At 39.4% G+C, this 21,771-nt stretch overlaps 1 protein-coding gene across 1 annotated transcript in view; it reads left to right on the top strand.

The window, feature by feature from the left end:
• The window catches only part of CCDC83 (coiled-coil domain containing 83), a 53,265-nt gene extending 45,381 nt beyond the window's left edge, over nt 1-7,884 (top strand). The window contains exon 12 of the mRNA XM_082410298.1: nt 1,329-7,884. Coding sequence (XP_082266424.1) covers nt 1,329-1,490 — 162 coding nt within the window. The 3' untranslated portion in view covers nt 1,491-7,884. The remainder of the gene's footprint in view (nt 1-1,328) is intronic.
• Nucleotides 7,885-21,771: the final 13,887 nt, after the last annotated feature.

Below are 21,771 nucleotides of genomic sequence, written 5' to 3'. Positions count from 1 at the left end.
CAGGAAGAGGCTCTCACCAGAACCCAATCATGCTGGCTGGCATCCTAATCTTGGACTTCCCAGCCTCCAGAACTGTGAGAAATAAAGTTCTGTTGTTTTAGCCCCTCAGCCTGTGGTATTTTGCTATGGCAGTTCAAGCAGACTAATAAGAGTATATTACTTCAGAATCCTGCTCCAGATGGTTCTGAAATATATGGTAGACTTCCATCAATTTACTTTTCTCCTATCTCGCATTTATTGTAGCTCTATAATTATGTATTTTAAAAGCTAGATACAGTTGTATGAATTTTTGAGAAATATTAATAAAACATTGCCTTCCTTTTTCATTCTTTGATTCTCCTAAATTCTAATAAATGCTTATTGAGACCCTCACAACATGCCAGGTACTTGTTAGATGCTTGAGAATTTAAGGGGGAAAACAGGAAGAAATGAAGTCTCAAAGATGCCTATGTGGCAGGCCCTACCCTAAACAGTGTACATGCTAGTAGAAAACCGGTAAGAAAATCATTGATTACTGTACAGGAGGAATGTACTGCCTGTATCTGTCTCCCTGACCAGTCTTTTGCCCCAGCACTTGGTACACAGCCTGGCACATAGTGGGCACTCAGGAAAGGTTTGTTGAAGTGTTGAAGGAATCCAAAAGAAGGAGTTACAGCTTGGAGAGGCTTCCAAGAGGAAGGCACATTGGGTAGGGCTGGAGCTGTTTCAACTCAGTTTGGGGTTAGCTGTGGGATTTCATATAAATTAGACTTCTAATTCTGTTTGTTGATATCTGAAACTATATTCAGTTTGACAGAATGTGGTAAGTTTTATATCTATAGTAGATCCTGTGAAATGTGTAAAACCCATGTAGATTTGCTCAATATTAAGATATTTATCATCAAAGATGTCTGCAGATCATTCATTTTGTTCTTGAATAATATAGAAAACTCTGCTGTGGTTATATCCTGGCCAGCAGAGGGCTATACAAATGCAGCCAATACTTTCTACTTCCTTTTACCAATTAAAGAGCTTGCAGAGAATATTATCTCCCCACTGTAGTTGATGTTCCCTCCCCGGCTCAAGCCCCCAAAAGACAAGCCTGCAAGCCTTGCTGCCTGCTCTTTGGGAGATTTGCCTACTATGCCCCCACTGGGTATATAACTTTACTGAGTGGTTTTTATTTACAGTAGCTCTCATATTTCACATGTTATACAGCATTCAGACAATTAGGAGGGCAATGAAATCTGTCATAGAGAGGCCAACTATAGTAAATAAAACCTGATCTATGAAGGCTGGTAACTTGCTGAATAACCTCTCCTATTCTCCTCTGTGTCTGTTCACCACAGGATTATGTAAACTTGGGCCCCCTGGAAGTGAAGCTCATGACTGTGGAGAGCAAGAAAATGCCCATCCATTTCCAAGAGAAGGAGACTCCAGTCAAATTCTATGAAGATGTCAGGAGCCCGGAAAGCCACATCACATATAAAATGATTAAGTCTTTTCTCTAAGACTGAAATCTGCAAAGTAAAAACAACTTCTTATACATTTCCTTTGGGAACTGAGGTATATCAGTCGCCCATTTTATTTACTCTTTGGTCCATTTTTAAAGCAGTTATTTCTAAAGGTCATAATTACATTTAAAATCAAAGATCTGAGTATTCAGCTATTCATTTATTTGCATGGCCTGAGTGACAAAAATGAAAGTACACTTTATATTTCCGTATTCAAGTATACAGGAGCATGACAGTGGGCCAAGATGGTCTCTGAGGTTGCTTACCACTTAAAAATTTACTGATCAATCTAGGATGCCAATATGAAATAGTTCAATTAGGAATTTTCTGAGAAAATTTAGAGGTTTGCATAGCAGTGACTACACATCTTTCCCTCTGAGGGTGCTGAATGATAGATAGCCAGTCCACAATTCAAGTCTACTCTTCTTTAACCTAAAACTATAATGAAAATCAAACATTTTAGAAACAAATTTGAGGGTGGTAATTTCCTTTATAAAAATATTCCATCAATAGGGAGGTCCATCTCCCATCAGCTATATCAAGTCTAAACTGCTGAGTCTCTATCCAAGGTCATTACTCCTTCCCTCTTATTGGTACCACAAGCCAAGGACACTCTGACTGTGCCTGAACTTGACATCAGCTTTCCATTATAAAGCTAGCTCTACTTATAAAGCTTTTTACAAGAAACGCCTTTTTTTCCTTTTTTTTGAAACACCTTTTAAATATAAGGCCACAGATAGATTGAAAGTAAATACACCATGCAAACATTAACCAGAAGGAAGGTGGTGTGACCAAACTATTAGACAAAGTAGACATTAAGGTAAGAAGTGTTAAGAAAATAAAGAGAAAATGAAGAAATATATGTCACAATAATAAGCAGATTAATTCATCAGGATGATATAACAATTCTAAATAATAATATAATCTCAAAATATATAAGACAAAATTTACCAAACTAAAAAGCAATATGGTAAACCTTATGTATATTTTACCACAATAAAAAAAGAAAAAAGGCAGAAACAAATTCACCATCAGACTTGAAGGTCTTACCACACCTCTCTCAAAAACTGATCAAAAAAAAAAAAAAAAAAAACCAATCATTAAGGATATAAAAAGTTAAACAACTGTAGATTACACATACTTTTCAAGTGTACATAAAATATTTACAAAAATAGACTGTATCCTGGGCCATAAAGTAAGTGACAACAAATATTCAAAAAGTTGAAATGCATGGAACGGTTCTCTGACCCCAGTAGAAAATAACTAAAAACAACAACAAAGCTGTAATTTTCAAGTAAGCAAGATACTTCTGAAAAGCCTATGTGTGAAAGAAGAAATCACAAGGAAAAAATACTCTGAATTATAATGAAAAATATGACATCAAAACTTGTGGGAACCAGCTAAAGTGATGTTTCAAGGGAAATTTATAACCTTTCATGTATTAAAAAGAAGAAAGTTTGAAAATTCAATCATCTAAGCTTTCATCTCAGGAATCTAAAAAAAGCAGCAAAAATAAACCCAAAGAAAGTAGAAGAAAGGAAATAAAGAGCAGAAATTAATTAAATAGAAAGTTGACATATAAAAGAGAAAATCAACAAAGTCAAAAGCTGGTTCCTTGAAGGGTTAATTAAAATTGATAACCCATAGTAAGACTAATCAAAAAAGAGAGGAAATAAATGAAAAAGAGATATCACTACAGAATTACAGACATTATTAAAAGGATAAAAGGAAATTAAGCAGAAAAAAAACTTTCCCCATAAATTTGACAATTTAGATGAAATGGAAACATTTCTTGAAAAATATTTCTACAAAACAGGAGGAAATAAAAATTCTGAATTAGGTCTAGATATGTTTTAAAAAATCCAATCTGCATTTAAAAAATTTAAAAAGCCAGCTGGCTTGCTTCACTGGTGAATTTTTCCAAACATTTCAAAAAGATACAATACCAAATATACACAAACTCTTTCAGAGAATAGAGAAAAAAGAAACACTTCCAAATTATTCTATGAGGTCAATATTATTCTAATACCAAAACCTGGCAACATCATTACAGGAAAAGAAAATTAAAGGCCAGTATTTCTCATGAAGATAGATGCAAAATCATTCACAAAATATTAGCTTACTGAATCTAGCAATATTATAATATATAATATTTCATGAATAAAGAATGCAAGGTTGGTTTAATATTCAGTAATCAGAGTGGAAACATGAATGAGATCAATGGATTATATCAATATCAATACCCTGGTTGTGACATTGTACTATAATTTTGGAAAAAATGCTTATTTTTAGGGAAACTGGATAAAGAGTACATGTGATCTGTCTGTATTATTTTTGTACAACTGCATGTGACTCTAAAGTTATCTCAAAATAAAAAAATCAAGGGTAAAATGAACAGAACATAGGTGGTAACTCATATGATCATCTCACTAGATGCAGCATTTGATAAAATTTAATAGTGTGATAAAAAATTCATAATAATATGATAAAGCTCTCAGCAAAGAAGGAATATCTTTTTTTTCTTTTTTCTTTTTAAAAAAGCCCTGTAGCTAAAATTGTACTTAATAGTGAAATATTAAACATTTTCCCATTGAGGTCAGGAAGAAGACATATATTCAACATCACACTTCTATTCAACAGTGTTGACTAGAACTGGAGTGTTCTAACCAGGCAAGAAAAAGAAATTAAAAGCATAGAGATCAGAAGAAAGAAGCAAATTGTCTTAGAGATGTCAAGGTTTTGTATGTAGATAATCCAAAGTAATCTACAAACTAGAATTTACAAGTGAATTTAGCAAGGTCACAGAGTACAAGGTCAATAAAGATCCAATGTACTTCTTTATGCTAGCGACAAACAATTGGGAAAAATAAAATATAATAGAATCAATAACATCAAATATCAAGGAATTCATGCAATGAAATATAAGCAAAACTTCTATGCTGAAGACTTCAAAACACTGTTGAGAGAAATTAAAGAAAACTTAAATAAATGGAATAAACAGAGAGATACACCATTATCATGATGTGGAAGATTCAAAATAGTTAAGATGTCTGTTCTTCCCAACTTGATCTATAGATTCAGTGCAATCCAAATCAAAATTCCAGCATTTTCTTGTAGACGTTAACAAGTTTTTTGTAACATTATTATGGAAATTTATAACCTAGGCAGAAGACCTAGGATAGCCAAAACAATCTTGAAGTAAAACAACAAATTGGAGACCTTAACACTACCAAACTGCAAGACCTAATATAACATTTCAGTAATTAAGACAGTGCACTACAGGCCCAAAGATGAAGAATCAGTCCGGTGGAACAGAATAAAGAGTCCAGAAACAAAGCCACACATTTACAGTCTCTTGACTTCTACAAAGATGCCCCTATAATTCAGTGGGGGGCATGGTCTTTTTTAATAATAAATGATGCTGAGGCAATTGTATATCTGTATGGGATAAGATGAACGTTGACTCTTACCTCATACCCTACACAAAAATCAACTCAAAGTGAATCAGAGACCTAAATATGGAAGGTAAAACAATAAAGCTTTTAGTAGAAAATATAAGACTATCTTCATGCTCCCCTGTGCACATCCAATAGATCCTCAAAGGCTATGCCTGAAATTTTAAACTACATATGGTACGTGGGTAAATGTGGATTTGGTAGTGTTCCACATGGCTCCATCAAGCCTACTGCTCCCCGTATCAACCACCTCCCTGGGAAAAATAAAAGTCATAAAAATAACCAATCATAAAAAGATAGATAAATTGCATTTTATTAAAATATCTCTTTTCATTAAAAGACACCATTAAGAGAGTCAAAAGGCAAGAGAGTCAAAAGGCAAACCACACACATATTGGGAGAATTTATTTACGATACATATATATAACAAAAAAAATCATATCCAAAATATATAAAGAACTTGTACAAATCAGTAGAAAAAAAGACTTGAAGAGGCACTTCACAGAAGAATATATCCAAATGACTAGTAAGCCTAAAAAGGATATCAACACTATTAGTGATGAGGGAAAAGCAAATTAAAACCACGATATACTATACACCCACTAGAATGGCTAAAATTTAAAAGTTGAAAATAGTAAATATTGACAAGGATACAGAGTGATTTGAAGTCCTCTCATAGTTGGTGATGGGAGTATTAATTGGCACAAACACCTTGGAATATGTTTGGCATTAATTATTAAAGCTGAACATATATATGTATATATGTATACATGTATACATATATGTGTATATGTATGTCATGCTCCAGCAATTTCACTCTCGGCTTAATATGGACAGAAACAAGTGGTTATGTTTACCTGAAGACATGGATAAGAATGTTCCTAGCAGCTTTACTGAAAATAGGCCAGAACTTGAAACAGTAGTAGACTATCAGCAGTAGAATATGTAAGTAAATTGTGCTATATTCATGCAATGGAATACTATACAGTAATGAAGGAATAAACTATTTCCATATGCAGCAATACAGATCAATCTTATAGACATAATATTGAGTGGAGGAAGGCAGACACAAAAGAACACATACGGTATGATTCCATTTACACAATGTTCAAAAACAGGACGAGTGTGCTAATCTTGATGACAGAAGTCAGAAGAGTGATTACTTTTGTGGAGGGGAATGACGAGGACGGTACATGAAAGAGTTTTCTGGTAATTTTGATGAGTGGCAGTTAACATGGATGTGTTCACTTTGCAAACATTCATCAAGCAGGACACTTAAGATTGGGTACTTGACTGCTATGTTTTAAGATTAAAAAAAAAAAAAGCCCCCCCAACACACACCCAGGGAATTCCCTAGCTGTCCAGTGATTAGGACTCGGTGCTTCCACTGCAGGGGGCACGGGTTTGATCCCTGGTTGGGGAAATAAGATCCTGTAAGACGCATGGCGCAGCCAAAAAAAAAGTCCCCCCAAATAACCATATTCCAATCCACTCCATGAAGTGACAAGTGTGAACAGCAGCAAGAGTGTTTCCTGACAGGAAGGCAGAATACTTTGTTAGGACAATCTTTCGAAGGTCAACAGAAACAGAAATGTCCTTGGAAAAGTTAGTAAAAATATGGAGTGAACTGGCCAATTTTCTTTTCAAGAAAGAAAGGTAAACTTTTTATAGATAAGATCTTTACTTTTCTTGGGTAGGAAAAAAAAAAAACTTACTGACTTTCCACTGGGACAAACCAAAGAGCTCCCAGTAACCAACAAATATAGCCTATGTGACAGCTCATTGGTTTCAGTAGGTCAGCAGAAACTGACTTTCACATTTGGAAAGTTCAGACCATGAGATTATTAAAACAAGCCAGGCATAACATGGTAGGATTCCAGCATTTATTTGTTAGGTGTGGCAGTTTCTCCTTCACAATGTGAAATTGGATCAGAAGAAAGTATCAAATGACTAAAAGTCCTGTTTGCTGCCAAGATGTCAGAGTGGAAAAGGCATCCTTTGGAAAAAGGGAAGAATGTTCTTTTTTTCTGTTAATATTATTCCTTGCGTTTAGAATTTGCAGATAGCAGTATCTCTAAAACAAATCTTCAGGATTTTCCTAACAGCCTAGATTCTTAATAGCTTAGGGTGGTAGCTCTGTTAGATGACTACATTACAAGGAAATCTCAATAAAGTTGTACCACTGTGAACTTCCTATCAGTGTCACTTATCCAACAAAGCATTTATCAAATGAATCTTTGCACCCAGGCACTGTGTGTAGGACATGAGGGAGGTGACATGAAAACTGCCCCTTTCCTCAAGATACTCACGGTCCAGCAAAAGCGCCTGATGGGTCAAGGAGCCTCTCAGCCTTGGTGTAACCTGCTTTCACTCTTGAACACTAACAGCAGAGAAGGAAGAAAGGAAAGTGGGAGACGGCAGAACAGGATATTCTAGGTGGTGCGGTGGTTGTGTTTAACTCAGAATACTTTATTTTTCACACCTTTAGCGATAGGTTTGGAAAAGAAATTTAAGATGAGTTTTGGAGGATTTTATGTTGGTTTCAGTTCTCAGAAAAACCAAGCATGTGAGTTCTATATGTTGTCATTCAAGACTGGGGAAGAGGGGCTTCCCTGGTGGCGCAGTGGTTGAGAGTCTGCCTGCTAATGCAGGGGACACGGGTTCGAGCCCTGGTCTGGGAAGATCCCACATGCCGCGGAGCGGCTGGGCCCGTGAGCCACGGCTGCTGAGCCTGCGCGTCTGGAGCCTGTGCTCCGCAACAAGAGAGGCCGCGATAGTGAGAGGCCCGCGCACCGCGATGAAGAGTGGCCCCCGCTTGCCGCAACTGGAGAGGGCCCTCGTGCAGAAACGAGGACCCAACACAGCCAAAAATAAATAAATAAATAAATAAATAAATAAATAAATAAATAAAATTTAAAAAAAAAAAAAAAAAAAAAGACTGGGGAAGAGGGGACAGGGTGTTGGCAGCTTTAGCATCAGGCTGGGAATGTGCTTACTGTGGCCCAGGAACGAGATAGGTTTGAAGAAATTAAGAAGGTGTAAAGAGACGGGGTAGCGTGTGGGGAAACACTCTGGGATCAGGCTGGCTGCCTTGAATCTTGGGCAGTCACTTCACCTCTTTCAAGCCTATTCTCCTCAGTATTACATGGACCTAATTCCTGTATTGCAGGATTGTTTCAAGGATTACAGAGACTGCATGTAACCTGCACACAGTAGATACGCAATACATGGCAGTTGAAATGATAATTGACATTTAACAGCAATCTCTGGGAGAAAGGCCTAAGACTTCTGCTTGTCTTTACAGTACATTCACTCAAAGGTGCACAGAGAGTGCCTGTGTCTGATCCATCACATGCTGTGAGGCGCCGAAAAAGCTCTGATGGCAGCTGGGCCCTGCGTGCTTGTATCAAGGGGCTCACTCTGTCCTGGGGTTGTTACTGAACCAAATTTGGGTCCACTCACCTCTGTGCAGTAAAGGCAATCTACTGACACTAGGTTGTGGTGAAGAGAAGTGCAGCATTTATTGCAGGGCCAAGCAAGGAGTATGGGCTGTTAATGCTCTAAAGACCCAAATTCCCTGAAGGCTTTCAGGGAAAGGTTTTCAAAGAGAGGGTGAGGGAGAGGGTTGCAGGTGTGTGATCAGCTTGTGGACATTCTTCTGATTGGTTGGTGGTGAGGTAATTGGGAGTCAACATCATCAACCTTCTGGTTCCAACCAGTCTGGGGTCTACGTGCTTGTGGTCAAAATGCAGTTAACTTCCTCCACCTGGTGGGGGTTTCAGTATCTGCAGAATAGCTCAAGGACATGGCTCAGAATATTATCCACAGCCCTTGAAGAGGAACTAAAGGTCCTGGACTGTTTAATGGCTAAACTGTTATTATTTTGTCTTGCTTGTTTTCCTTTCTGCATTTTCTCACTTCTCTGATTAAATTTGCTCTTTGGGACTCTGGGAGGGCCTAGGAGGCTAAAGTTTTTCTATAAACAAGATGCAGGCGGAGAACATAGGAAGGGTCTGTCCTGGGAAGGCACCATAGGATCCTGCTCAATTACAATCTCCCCTTTTCTTTGATACTCCTCAATATTGAGGGAGAACAACTGGAGAACAAGGAATATAGCTTTGGATAGAGAGGTTAGTCAGAAACTCAGCAGAGGAACTCACTTCTAGGGGGGAACTGGTTTCAGGGTGGCAGGAGAGAGGGCTCAGCCACCCACTGGTGTAAGGACTCGAAGAAGCCATGCCCTGGATCTGCAGATCTACATCAGGCTGTAGGGACAAGTAGCAAACCCAGTTCCAAAATTCTTATGAGTGCAGTGGAGGAAGGGCACTCCGCACTGTGGGTCAGTGGTAACAATTTTGTTTCTTTCTGAATCCTAGAGTCAGACACTGGAGTGATTCAGGGTCAGGGAGACCAAGGGGATTTTTGTGGCAATAAAGGGCTGTTTGTTAAAGGCCTGCTTGATCCTTGCTTGTTTTACTAGATCTCAACACAACAGTTCTCTGTATTTTTCTTGGAATAAAACTGGCTTTTGCACTAGACACAAGGAACTGTGCCCTCAAGCAGTGGAGGCTTTCTAAATATTAGTGACTTTAACTTGATTAAGTATTTCCATTTCCTACTCCTGTGACTTTGTGAGGCTCAAGTTCCCAGAAAGGCTGCTTTTTTGACCATGACTCTTTAGGTTGGTTATGTTTTAGGTCATTCTGTTCTTATGATCTACGTAAGTGCTAAAAAACATCAAGATACTTTTAAAAGATTCTTCACATGGAAATGTTCTCAGATTTCCAGCCAGCAAAAGAGTTTGAAAGGACTGCAGATGCAGATACCCTCAAAGATTCTTAGTAAAAGGTTTTGTCAGCATTTCCTTCCTCAAATCCTTTGCTCAACTCACTGACCTCTCGCCTTCTTGGGTTAGGGCCATCTTTTTGTATAGTCTCAGCTATAAAAATATGCTAGGCCTTGCAACATTTCCCTCCTCCTAAGAGGAATGAAAATTAACTCTGTTGGACTCCCCTCTGCCTGACTAACAGAGGCCAGCGAAGCATTTTTAATCTTTAAAGCCCTCAGACACCAAATCAGAGGGATGGTGGGCTCTGGCCTCACTTGAGGTTCTGGTGCAAGTGTGCAATTAACTTCAGATCTTTGATGTTCTTTGACTGCTACATTTCATTTTGCATGGGTCATTTTCTCCTAGCCACTTAAAAAGTGTCTTCTGTGGCTTTTGTGCTATTTATGTAAAAATGTCAACTTGGGATACAGCAGGGCCTAAAATCTAGTGAGAAGGTACACATTTCCAACATGCTCGTAACATTTGCCGAACACTAACAGTTTGGATTTGCTTATTTTTCCTTTTATAAGCTTTTAACTTTTTTTGCATTTAATTCCTTTGAAATATTTAAATTCTAAAACTATAAACTATAATTCATTTTTAGGATATCTCAGATCTCAAGTTACAGTATGTGACATGGTAGGGTTTTGAAGTCATTGAGCAGAAAAGGTTCAAGAAATTAGCAATTCTTCTAATAAAAAATGTATGACTACGATAGCGGCTGCTAGTTTTCCTTCAAATCTATTCTCCCCGTTTCAATAATAATACATTCATTTAGTTGTTGAGAATACGGTCACCCCAATTAAAGTCTGTTTCCCAGCTTCCCTTGCAGCCACGTGACAAAGTTCTGGCCAATGGAAGGTGAATAAAAGTTGTGCACAATTTCTGGGTCATCCCTTTCCCTCCCCTTCTTTCATCCTGCGGCTTGGAGTGTAGTTCTGCTGCTCAGCCACAGTGGACTGTGTGACGAGAGGGACACCTTAAGGCCCGTGGAACAGCAAGAGTCCCAACACCTAAAAGTGGACACCTAACGACCTTGCAAAGCTGCCGTGCCCACTCAGACTTTCACGAGAGAAAATAAACTTCTGTCTTGTTTGAATCATTGTTAGTGTGAAATTTCTGTTACACACAGCCAAACCTAATCCTAAAAGAGACTGACATGAATATTAAGCTCACTGAAGTCAATGTTTTCAATAGTACAATGTAGTCTCCAGGACACTAAATAAGTCTTTGCGGTAAGTACCTATTCTCTGTTATAAATTTTAAAAAGGGCTCAAACTACTTTAGAAAGTATTCTTTTTTATCTGAGGGTATCTAAAACTGCCGACCTAGGTATACTTAGATTTATCGGGCTTGCTGTTTTCAAAACAGTGTTCTGTCACACCAAACTACAGTATTGCTGAAGCTGCCTCAGCACCCAGGACTCCTGCTTGAGGTCATGTGGAGTCAGGGGCTCGGGGTTCTGCTTTGGAAGCAGCTCATGGAACCTCCACCAGCACTGCGCTGGCAACTATGCAAACAGAGCAGGTTGGATAAATCCAAAGACTGATATTTTCAAAGGTTCTTTAGTAATACTAATAATGGCAAACACTTAAATGCACTTATTAAACGCACTTTACTTACATTAACCTAGTTGATCCTTCTTATAATCCTATGAGGTAGGGTCTCTAATCATTCTCATTTCACAGATAAAGAAACGGGCAGAGGGAAATTTAGTAACTTTCCCAAAGTCTCCCAGCTAGTAAGAGACAGTCAGGATTTGAACACAGGTGTTTTGTCTCCAGAATCTAGGCTCTTAACCACAAGCTATTCTGCATTCCAGTAAGAATAGTAACTATGTATTGAACTTCTATCATGTGCCAGGCTGTTTTAAAATGCTTCCATTTATTAATTCATTGACTACATTGGCCCTATGAGGTAGGCACTATTATACCATTTTATAGATGAAAGTGAGGCACAGGGAGAGTATGTAACTTGCCCAAACTAGGGTTTAAACCCATAGCAAGGCCGCAGAGTCCACACTGTTACAGCTATGCTGCATTTTCTCATCAAGCAGCAGGTGCTTTCCTCAATGATGGAAATGCTTTCAGAAGGGAAAGAGAATGCTCTTCAAAAAAAGGGCATTTTCTGCACACTGTCCTTCGTATACACCTGTATTCCAGGCTCTCCATTTGCCTTTCTTCCACCTCCCAGCCCATCTCACCTCCACTCCGGACCACTCAGCTTTCCCCTTCCTCCCACTGATTTTTCAGCCTATCTCCTCTCTCTTTTTTTAAACTTCCTTAACTCCTTCTACTCTAAGTAATTAATGCTGTTAGTACATTCTTTTTTTCAGCTTTACTGAGATATAATTGACAAATAAAATGTTAAGGTATTTACAGTGTATAATGTGATGATTTGATATGCGTATACATTGTGAAAGTATTCCTGCCATAAAGTTAATTAACACATCCATTACTTCACATGCTTACCTTTGGTGGGGGGCAGGGTGAGAATATTTAAATTCTACTCTCTTAGTAAATTTCAATTACACAATATAGTGTTATCAACTATAGTTACCATGCTATTCATTAGATCCTCAGACCTTATTCTTTTTATAACTAAAACTTTGTACCCTTTTACTAACCTCTCCCTATTTCCCCCACCCTCCAGCCCCTGGAAACCAATTTTCTACTTTGTTTCTATTATTTTTATTTTTTTTTTAATTCCACATATAAGTGATAGCATACAGTAATTATTTTGCTTTTTCTGGCTTATTTCACTTAGCATAATGCCCTACAGTTTCATCTATTTTGTCATAAATGACAGGATTTCCTTCTTTTTAAAGATGGAATATTTCATCGTGTGTGTATATTTATCAATTTTTTTTATCAGTTCATCTGTTAACAGACATTTAGGTTGTTTCCATACCTTGGCTGTAGTGAATAATGCTACAGTGACCATGAGAGTACAGTTGTCTCTTTGAGATAATGGTGCTGTTTCCTTTGGATGTACACCCAGAAGTAGGATTGCTGGATCATGTTCTATTTTTAACTTCTTGAGGAACTTCCATATTGTTTTCCATAGTGGCTGTACTAGCTTACATTCCAATCAGCAGTGCACTAGGATTTCTTCTCTCCAAATCCTCACCAGTATTTGTCCTCTCTTGTCTTGTTGATAATAGCCTCACAGGTGTGAGGTGATATCTCATTGTGGTTTTGAGTTTCATTTCCCTGATGATTAGTGATGCTGAGTACCTTTTCATGTACCTGTTGGCCATCTGTATTTCTTCTTTGGAAAAATAATTATTCAGGTCTTCTGCCCATTTTTAAACTGGTTTTTTTTTTTTGATGTTGAATTTATGAATTCTTTATATATTTTGGATATTAACCCCTTATCAGATGTATCATTTGCAAATATCTTCTCTTGTTCATTAGCTGCCTTTTCTTTTTGTTGAGTTTTGTTTAGTTTCCTTTGCTGCACAAAAGCTTTTTAGTTGATGTAATCCCACTTTTTTTATTTTTGCTTTTGTTACCTTTGCTTTTAGTGTCAAATCCAAAAAATAATTGCCAAGACCAATGGTGAGGAGCTTACCCCCTATGTTTTCTTCTAGAGGTTTTCCAGGCTCAGATCTTACATTTAAGCCTTTAATTGAGTTGATTTTTGTATATGGTGTAAGATAGGGGTCCACTTTTATTCTTTTGCATGTGGCAATCCAGTTTTCCTCATATCAAGTATTGAAGAGACTATCCTTTTCCCATTGTATATTTTCCGCTCCTTTATTGAAAATTGACCATATATGCCAGGGTTTGTTTCTGGGCTCTATATATTCTGTTCCACTGATCTATGTGTCTGTTTTTATGCTAATACCATACTGTTTTGATGACTATAGCTTTGTAATGTAGTTTGAAATCAGGAAGCATGATACCTCCAGCTTTGTTGCTCTTTCTCAAGATTGCTTTGACTATTCAGCGTCTTTTGTGATTCCATACAAATTTTAGGACTGTTTTTTCTATTTCTGTGAAAAATGCTATTGGATAGGGCTAGCTAGCATGGACTCTGTAGAGTGCTTTGGGTAGTATGGACATTTTAACAATATTAATTCTTCTAATGCATGAGCACAGAACAGCTTTCCATTTATGTCTTCTTCAATTTCTTTCATCAGTGTCTTATAGTTCTCAGTGTATAGGCCTTTGACCTTCTTGGTTAAATATATTCCTAAGTACAGTTGACCACTGGAAAACATTTATATGTGTATTTTTTTCAGTCAATATATACTACAGTACTACATGATCCAGTTTAAATTTGATTAGCTAATATTCCATTGAAGTTTTACATCTATGTTCATCAGGCATATTGGCTTCTACTTTTCTTGTAGTGACCTTGTCCAGTTTTATTATCAGGATAAAGATGGCCTCAAAAAAACAGTTTGGAAGTATTCTCTCCTCTTTTATTTTTTGGAAGAGTTTGAGAAGTGTTGTTATTAATTTGTTATATGTTTGATAGAATGCACCAGTGAGGCCATCTCATAAATAGCCAGTGCTGTGGGTCTCATAAATGCAAGACTTGTTGGTGTTTTGGGGGCCCATCCCTTGTGTGGGAGTCTTAAAAGTTGAGGTGCTAAATGTGGGATCCAAACCCTTCACTCCTCAGGGAAAAGCTGGAATTAGACGTTCCCTCCCAATTGTTTGGTGCTGTGCTGGGGTGGAGTTTATGGTGAAAGTGTGTCTCAGCCTTACCTCCCTGTTTTGATGCGGGTATTTGTGTTCTCATTCACTTGACATGTAAGGGTTGCTCAGCTGTGACTAGATTTCCTATAGAGGTAATTGCTCCACGTGTAGCTGTACATTCAGTGTGCCTGTGGGACGAGGGGAGTTCAGAAGTCTCCTGTCACCTTGGTCAACCTTCAGTAAATGCTCCTTCTACTGTTTGTGTCTTATCTTTGGTCAGCTCTTAGAGCTACTCCTCACAGGGCCTAAGTTTTGCTCATACTTAAGGACTATTACAATTGTCTTCTGACTGATTTGCCATTTCCTTCTTTTGTCTCTCAGTACAGCAGCCACAGTGACCTTTTTGCCAACAAAAGTTCTTAAAGAATCCTCTGCTCAATGTCTGCAGTGGCATCCCAGCTCAGAATGAAATCCAAACCTCAGCATGACCTAGAAAGCCCTGGCCCACTGCCACCTCTCTGACCTCTGCTCCCACCAAGCTCCCTCTCACCCACTCAGCTCAAGCCTTCCTGGTATCCTTGATGCTGCTCAGAGAAGCCAAGCATAGTCTCCTTTCGGATCTTTGGTCTTTCCTCTGCCTTGTGTTATGTGGAGAGGGCAGCCAGTCACCACATCTTACCATCTTGCTTCCTCACTTCATTTGTCTTTGCTCAAAGGTCATCTCATCAGAGGTCTTCCTTGATAACTTATAGAAAGTAGCACTATACTCTGATCACATCAGTCTATCCCTTCACCCTTTTTTCCAGAGTACTCATTGCGTCATGAAATATTTGTCCATTGACTGTTCTCACAAGAAAATACACTACATAAAAGCAAAACTTTTTTTTTTTCTGTAGAAACACGTTTGTTCAGATGGGCAGGAAGCAGTGGCAGCAGGGGGTGAGGGTGGCCAGGTGGAGGCTGTGCAGATTAGCACTGCTCCCCTATATCCCTTGTGATCCTGCTTTGATAGCCACCCAAGCTGTTGGCATCAGGGTCAGAAATACTTTCCCTCCTCTCCCAAACTGAATAAATAGCATCCCTCTCCCGAGAGCCGGGAGGAGACTCGTGTGCTGAGCTTGGTGCCCTGTCACAGTCCACAAAACCCTTGTTTGTTTCTCACACCTAAAACTACTGGCTCATAGAAGGCTCTCAAAGTGTCAAGTGGATGAACAAAGTAAATTTACTTTCATCTTAAAGAAAACTCTTCCTTGGCCTGTATGCCCTCTGCTTATTGTCCTTTACCTTTTTTAGTTCATAACCAAGCTTCTTTGATACCTCTACATTCTTCCCACCTCCTCGATTCCATGTAATGTGTCTTCTGTCCCTGCAATGCCTGGGTATAGCTAGGGGTAGGGTTTAAATTCCTACCTGCTCAGTCCAATGGGCAGGTCTGAGGCTTTATTTCACTTGAGTTGACTATTCCTGACTTCAACTACATCCTTGACATCTCTTTATTGGTTATTCTCTAGTTGACTGTTCTTTCCTGGTCTCCATTAATTCTTTTTTTAAAAAAATTATTTATCTATTTATGGCTGTGTTGGGTCTTCGTTTCTGTGCGAGGGCTTTCTCCAGTTGTGGCGAGCGGGGGCCACTCTTCATCGCGGCGCACGGGCCTTTCACTGTCGTGGCCTCTCCCATTGCAGAGCACAGGCTCCAGACGCGCAGGCTCAGTAATTGTGGCTCACGGGCCTAGCTGCTCCGCGGCATGTGGGATCTTCCCAGACCAGGGCTTGAACCCGTGTCCCCTGCATTGGCAGGCAGATTCTCAACCACTGCGCCACCAGGGAAGCCCCCATTAATTCTTTACTACCCTTTAATGGAAATATTCTCTGGGACTCATCACTGAACTTACCCTTACTCCACACAGTTGTTCCTTTGGTAATCTTGATCACTGTGACGTATTCTTCCACATAAAGTATTTTCCATACTTTGGGTTAATTTCTTTAGATTTCCAGAAATGGGATAACAGGGTAAAGGATACAAATATTTTTATGGCTTTCTGAAAGGACTAATTTACAGTGCCCCTAAGAATGATGAGTTGCTAGTTTTCCCTCCCAGGAGTGATAGAATTTGTACAATGAAAGGGCCCCTTTCGTGCAAAGGGGCAGAAAACTCGAGTTCTATTCAGTGAAGAGAAAATGCCTGAGCAGAAGAAGTACCTAGAATCGAGGTATGAGAAAAGCTGAAATTGTTGTAGACCTTGAATACTTGATGAGCATTCAGCCACACAAGCACACTGAAGGATTCCAGTAGTTAAAGTGCAGGATTGAAGGGGAGGGGCTGGAGCCAACCAGATAGATGAATCCAGCATGGGATGGATAATCCCCACCCTTCTCTGGAAGCTACAAATTGAGGAGAAAATTGTCAAGTGTGGAAACTTCGTGAAACATGTATGGTAAGGCTTGCGATTGAGAAACTATGCCTGAGAAGCTGCTTGTTAATTGTGAAACTAAAAATTCCCGTGGGTCCTGTAGTTTCCCATAACACAGGACAAGTTTCCTGGGGATTTCCACTTACCTTCTAAATTTCGTATGAAAGTAGAACTCCTGCCGATGAGTGGGAGCCCCTCTTCTCTACTGGGTAACCAGTAAGGAATCTTGTTCTCCTAAGCACTTCAGACCAGTATTCCTCCCGTCTTCAGTGGAGACTCCTTCCCTCCACCTCATTGTCAGCAGACCAACCCTTCCCTGAGGGTTGAAAACATCTCTTACCTTTGGTTGGCTTGGGAACTGGCAGAGCTTGGGATAGTGTACACTGGCTTCTAATCTGGAACGATAACAGTAAAGATCTGAGTCTCTAATTGTCTACGATCTGCTGACGTAAACTAATCCATGAGACTCACGTTGCTTTGTGTTGCAGGGATGGGGCGGGGGTGGCTTCAGGGAGGAATGCATTCCATTAATCTGACTTCTTAGTCTCTGATATGAACAATTCCTATTTTTAAACTTATGTGCTATACAACAATTGAAGTCCCCTAGCTAAAACCCAACACCCAGGTTATTTACCTGGGTAAATTTTCTAAAAGTATAATTACTGGGTGAAGGGTAAGAACTCTCAAGTCTTCTGACAACCTATCACCAAAAAAAAAAAAAAAAAAAAGGGGGGTGTACAGGTTTATATATACTCACTTCAGCTTTAGATTAGCAATCAAACTCTGTGTACAGATGCCGTTTGACAGGCAAAATGGCATCCTCCATAACAGAATACAGCACAGTGGTTATGGCAGACCTGGAGCCAGACCACAAGGGCTCAGGACTGCAGCTCAACCACTTAGTTGTTAAGGATCACACAGTAAGTGACTTACCCCAGCTGCTAGACCTGTACCCTTATCTATAAAATAGGTATAACACAGGTGCCTCCTTCACAGGCTTGATTAAATGAACAATCTGTCCAAAAACACTCAGAACAGCCTTACACTTGGAAAGCACTGTTGTTTTCATTTGAATTTTTCAGTTACTCCTAAACTCTTTTCATTGGTCATTAGTATTTCATCTTTGGTGAACTGTTTTTTTAATCATATCCTTCCCCTTTTTCTATTTGACTGAGATAGTCACCCGTATTTTTCTTCATCTTTATAGTTCTTTACATTTATACTTAACTCACTTGGAATTTATGTTGGAGGGAATTCCATCCCCCTTCCCCAAATAGATATATGCTAGGAAAACTGGCTTATATAAATACTCTTTCGAAATGCCATCTCAAACACAGAAACACCTATTAGGTTTATTATTTGTATGAGAAAAACACTTGTGTTTCTCCTTTACTCACACTTACAATATACATCAGATGTGTGGGTTTTCCACACCAATTTTAGCACAAACCCCACAGGTTACGGGCTCAGTCCCACAAGACTGCCTCCCCCCACCCGACTTCAGAGGCCAATTACAAGTCCAGGTTGTCACCTGTACTCCTGACTGATCGCTATAAATCAGGGCTCCTGCGACCAACCCCCTTCTTGGTTTTGATAATTTGCTAGAATGGCTCACAGAATTCAGGAAAACACTTAATCTTTACCAGTTTACTGTATAATAAAGGATATGATAAAGGATACAGATGGACAGCCAGATGAAGAGACACTTAGGGCAAAGTCTGGAAGAGTCCTGAATGCAGGAGCTTCTGTCCCCAGGCAGCTGGGGTGCACCACCCTCCTGGCACATGGATATGTTCACAACCTGGAAGCTCTCTAGACTCCTTAATATTAGCATTTTTATGGAGGCTTCACTCACAAGGGCACGACTGATCATTAACTCAGTCTCTAGCCCCCTCCCTCCTCCTGGAGAATGAGGCTGCGGCTGAAAGTTCCAAGCTTCTAAACATCTCTTGGTCTTTCTGACCGGCCCCCATCCTGAAGCTATTCAGGAACCTATCAAGAGTCGCCCCATTAGAACAAAAAACACTCCTATCACCCAGGAAATTCCAAGGGATTTATAAACTTTGCGACAGGAACTAGGGTCAAAGACCAACTATTAGAACAAAAGATGCTCTCAGTGCTCGCCTATCGCTTAGGAAATAATAGGGGTTTTAGGAGCTCTGTGCCAGGAACCAGGGACAGAGACTATATGTATTTTCTATCATTTCACATTATGCTATTTCGTTCGTCTTCCTTTCACGTCAATATGACACCAGTTTATCGTACCTTTATCAGATGAAGCAAACTGTCATTCCTTGATTTGTACTTTGGACCCATAGTGATGCAAATTCTGTCCACCATGAATTCCAAATTCTACATTTCAATATAGTTGTCAAAAGGTCAGCTCCTAGCAATAGCTGTTCTGAGCAGCAAACACTGGCGCGGCCATTCCTGCACCTGCCTCTGAAGACTGCTGGCTGGGCTCCTTGGGATCTCTCCCTGAGTCTTTCCTCTCCTACAGCAGTGCCTCTACCTCCTCCAGGTACATGACATCTGCCATCAATGAGTAATCACACAGAAGTGAAGAGCTTTTCAGTTGCTACCCTACTTCAGGACAAAAATGATGAGAGAAACGCAGATTTCACTGCCTCTTAGGATGCCACTGAACTAGATGGCAGTGCCAGTGCAGTGTGCTTGATACTTCCACTTGAAGTGTTCTCGAAATGTCAAGCAAATCAACTGCAAGTTCTGCACATCACTGCAGACCCCGGAGTCCAGGTTCATGAAGGAGAGAGGGGGCCGCTTACTTCTCTTTTGATATTTCTTTGCCTACACTCCAAGCCAAGGTCACAATAACCCAGTGCTTATTTATCAAGAGTACAGGACAGCTGCCAAGTGCCCAGGATCAAGGCAGACGGGCAGGCGCCTGACTGCAGAAGGCTCAGACAGGTTGAGGTTTAGCTCCCCAGGTGATTCTCGCACGGAGACTTTTATTTCAAAACCAACTTTGGGATTAGCTTTTGTAGCAGATAAAGGAAAAGCTCTTTGGAATGAGAACTTATTAGGAAGTGAAGTTTCCATAAAGCTTTCTCCTTGCTTTTCTCTCCTTCCAGGTGTATGCCTAAAACCAGTTCAACCTACTCTGCCTCAGAATGGTCACACCTGCCCCAACAGTAACACCACAGAAAGACCTTAACTTTTGACAATGTGGGTAGTTTCATACAGCATAAAAACTACACCTGCATGCTACATCAGTAACCAAGGGGACATTTCCTAAGTGCTTATAGCAAAATTAGACTAAACTACTAGCTAGAGACTTAGAAAACATTTCTGATTGGTGACACACTAAATAGAACGCCACTTCTTAGTAAAAGCAAGGAATCAGCTTGAGGTTTTCTGAGAAAGACTGCATGGAAGATGATACTGCAGCCTCTCCATTCAGAGCCTATTCAGACCGCAGAATTCTAGGTGTAGTCAGACCCACGGAAGGTAGCAAATGTGACAGAACAAAGATCTAAGCTAGATGCAAAGGCCACTGATGGAAGCTGTGGAGCCATCTTTTCTCGAGGATAAGACAGATGAAGTTCACCTGGCCGAATGCTGTGGCCTTTCCATACACTGTGAGCTAGCCACTGCTGAACACACAGGAGCCACCTTCCCCGGAATAGAGAGATTCTGTTTTTCTCCATGGAGTACTGGAGAATAAGCATTTACATCAGTACTCCGAATTCTCAAGAATTTGGAAACATGTTTATTAGTGACAATAAACAGGAGAAGAGCCTTGGAATTACTTTAGTTCAAGGAGAAACTTATCCCAAAAAGGCCTGCTTTCCAGGGGTAATCTTTTGTTGGCTCGTGGAGAAGTAAAAGATTCCTGCTCTAACATAAGGCCTCTTCCTAAATATGGACTCTCACAGTCAATGGTTAAGAAAAGTATATCTTAAAAATATAATGAACAATAATAATGAGATGTTAAAAGAAAAAATTTTGCAAATGATCTGGGATGGGTTAGCTGCCCTCTGCTAACAATCTTAATCTCTTTCTGCAGCCACTACCAACTTGTTAGCTGGGTAGTAAGATGGTGGGGGCATACACAGGTTTATAACCTGATTTAGTTATGTATTTTTTTATGTATTCAACAGCTGACTTACTTCACTTGTTACGTTTTGATTAAAGTTAACATGCTCATGTGTTTTGTGTTTTTCCCTGTCAATGATGTCTGGGCATCAGAGCAGGAGGTGGGAAGTATGCTTCATAGGAGAAGACCATCTGAGAATAGAGAGTGGTCATCAGGCTAGACCACAGAGGGAAATAATTCCCTTTTTCAGTTTATGCACAGACAGAACAATGGACCATGAAACAAAGACCTGACTCCAATGTCTGTTAGCTTGTCAACCTGAGCAAGTTCCTTATTCCAATCTGTAAAATGGGTAAAATGTGGATAATACTAATCCAACAAGCCCAAAAGTTTCAACAATAAGATGGAAATGGTTATGAAGGATTTCACAAACTTGAATATGTTGAAAAAAAAAAATGTAGTATAAAAGGAACAAGCCATAGACCTCAAATATAACATCCACTCAAACATCACCAGGAGAGACAAATCAAAATCTGTGATGATGTTAAGGAAGTTAACTTACAAAAGTACATTTTCCAGTCTGTATGAAAATGGTTTAATAACAGTGAAACTTAAAAAGTGGTAAAATTAACAAGGTATATTGGTTAAAGACTATTTTTTCCAACCATGGCAAATAGTATGCAGACATTTATCAATGCAAAGCTTTTAGTCCCTCTATCATGTACTCTGAATCCTACTTACTATTCAACATGAAACACGATACAGTCAGAGGTTTCTTTGGCAGACATAATCACATGCATCAATATGTCAAATTCAAAGCATTTTCTCCCTTAAACTTACCTGACCGAAGGCATCTGATCAAAAGACAAAAATGAA

Source organism: Balaenoptera physalus (genome assembly GCF_965194825.1).
Source record: "Balaenoptera physalus genome assembly, chromosome: 10".
Taxonomy (NCBI): domain Eukaryota; kingdom Metazoa; phylum Chordata; class Mammalia; order Artiodactyla; family Balaenopteridae; genus Balaenoptera; species Balaenoptera physalus.
Note: the sequence above shows the minus strand (reverse complement) of the source record. Positions and strands in the feature narration are given on the sequence as shown.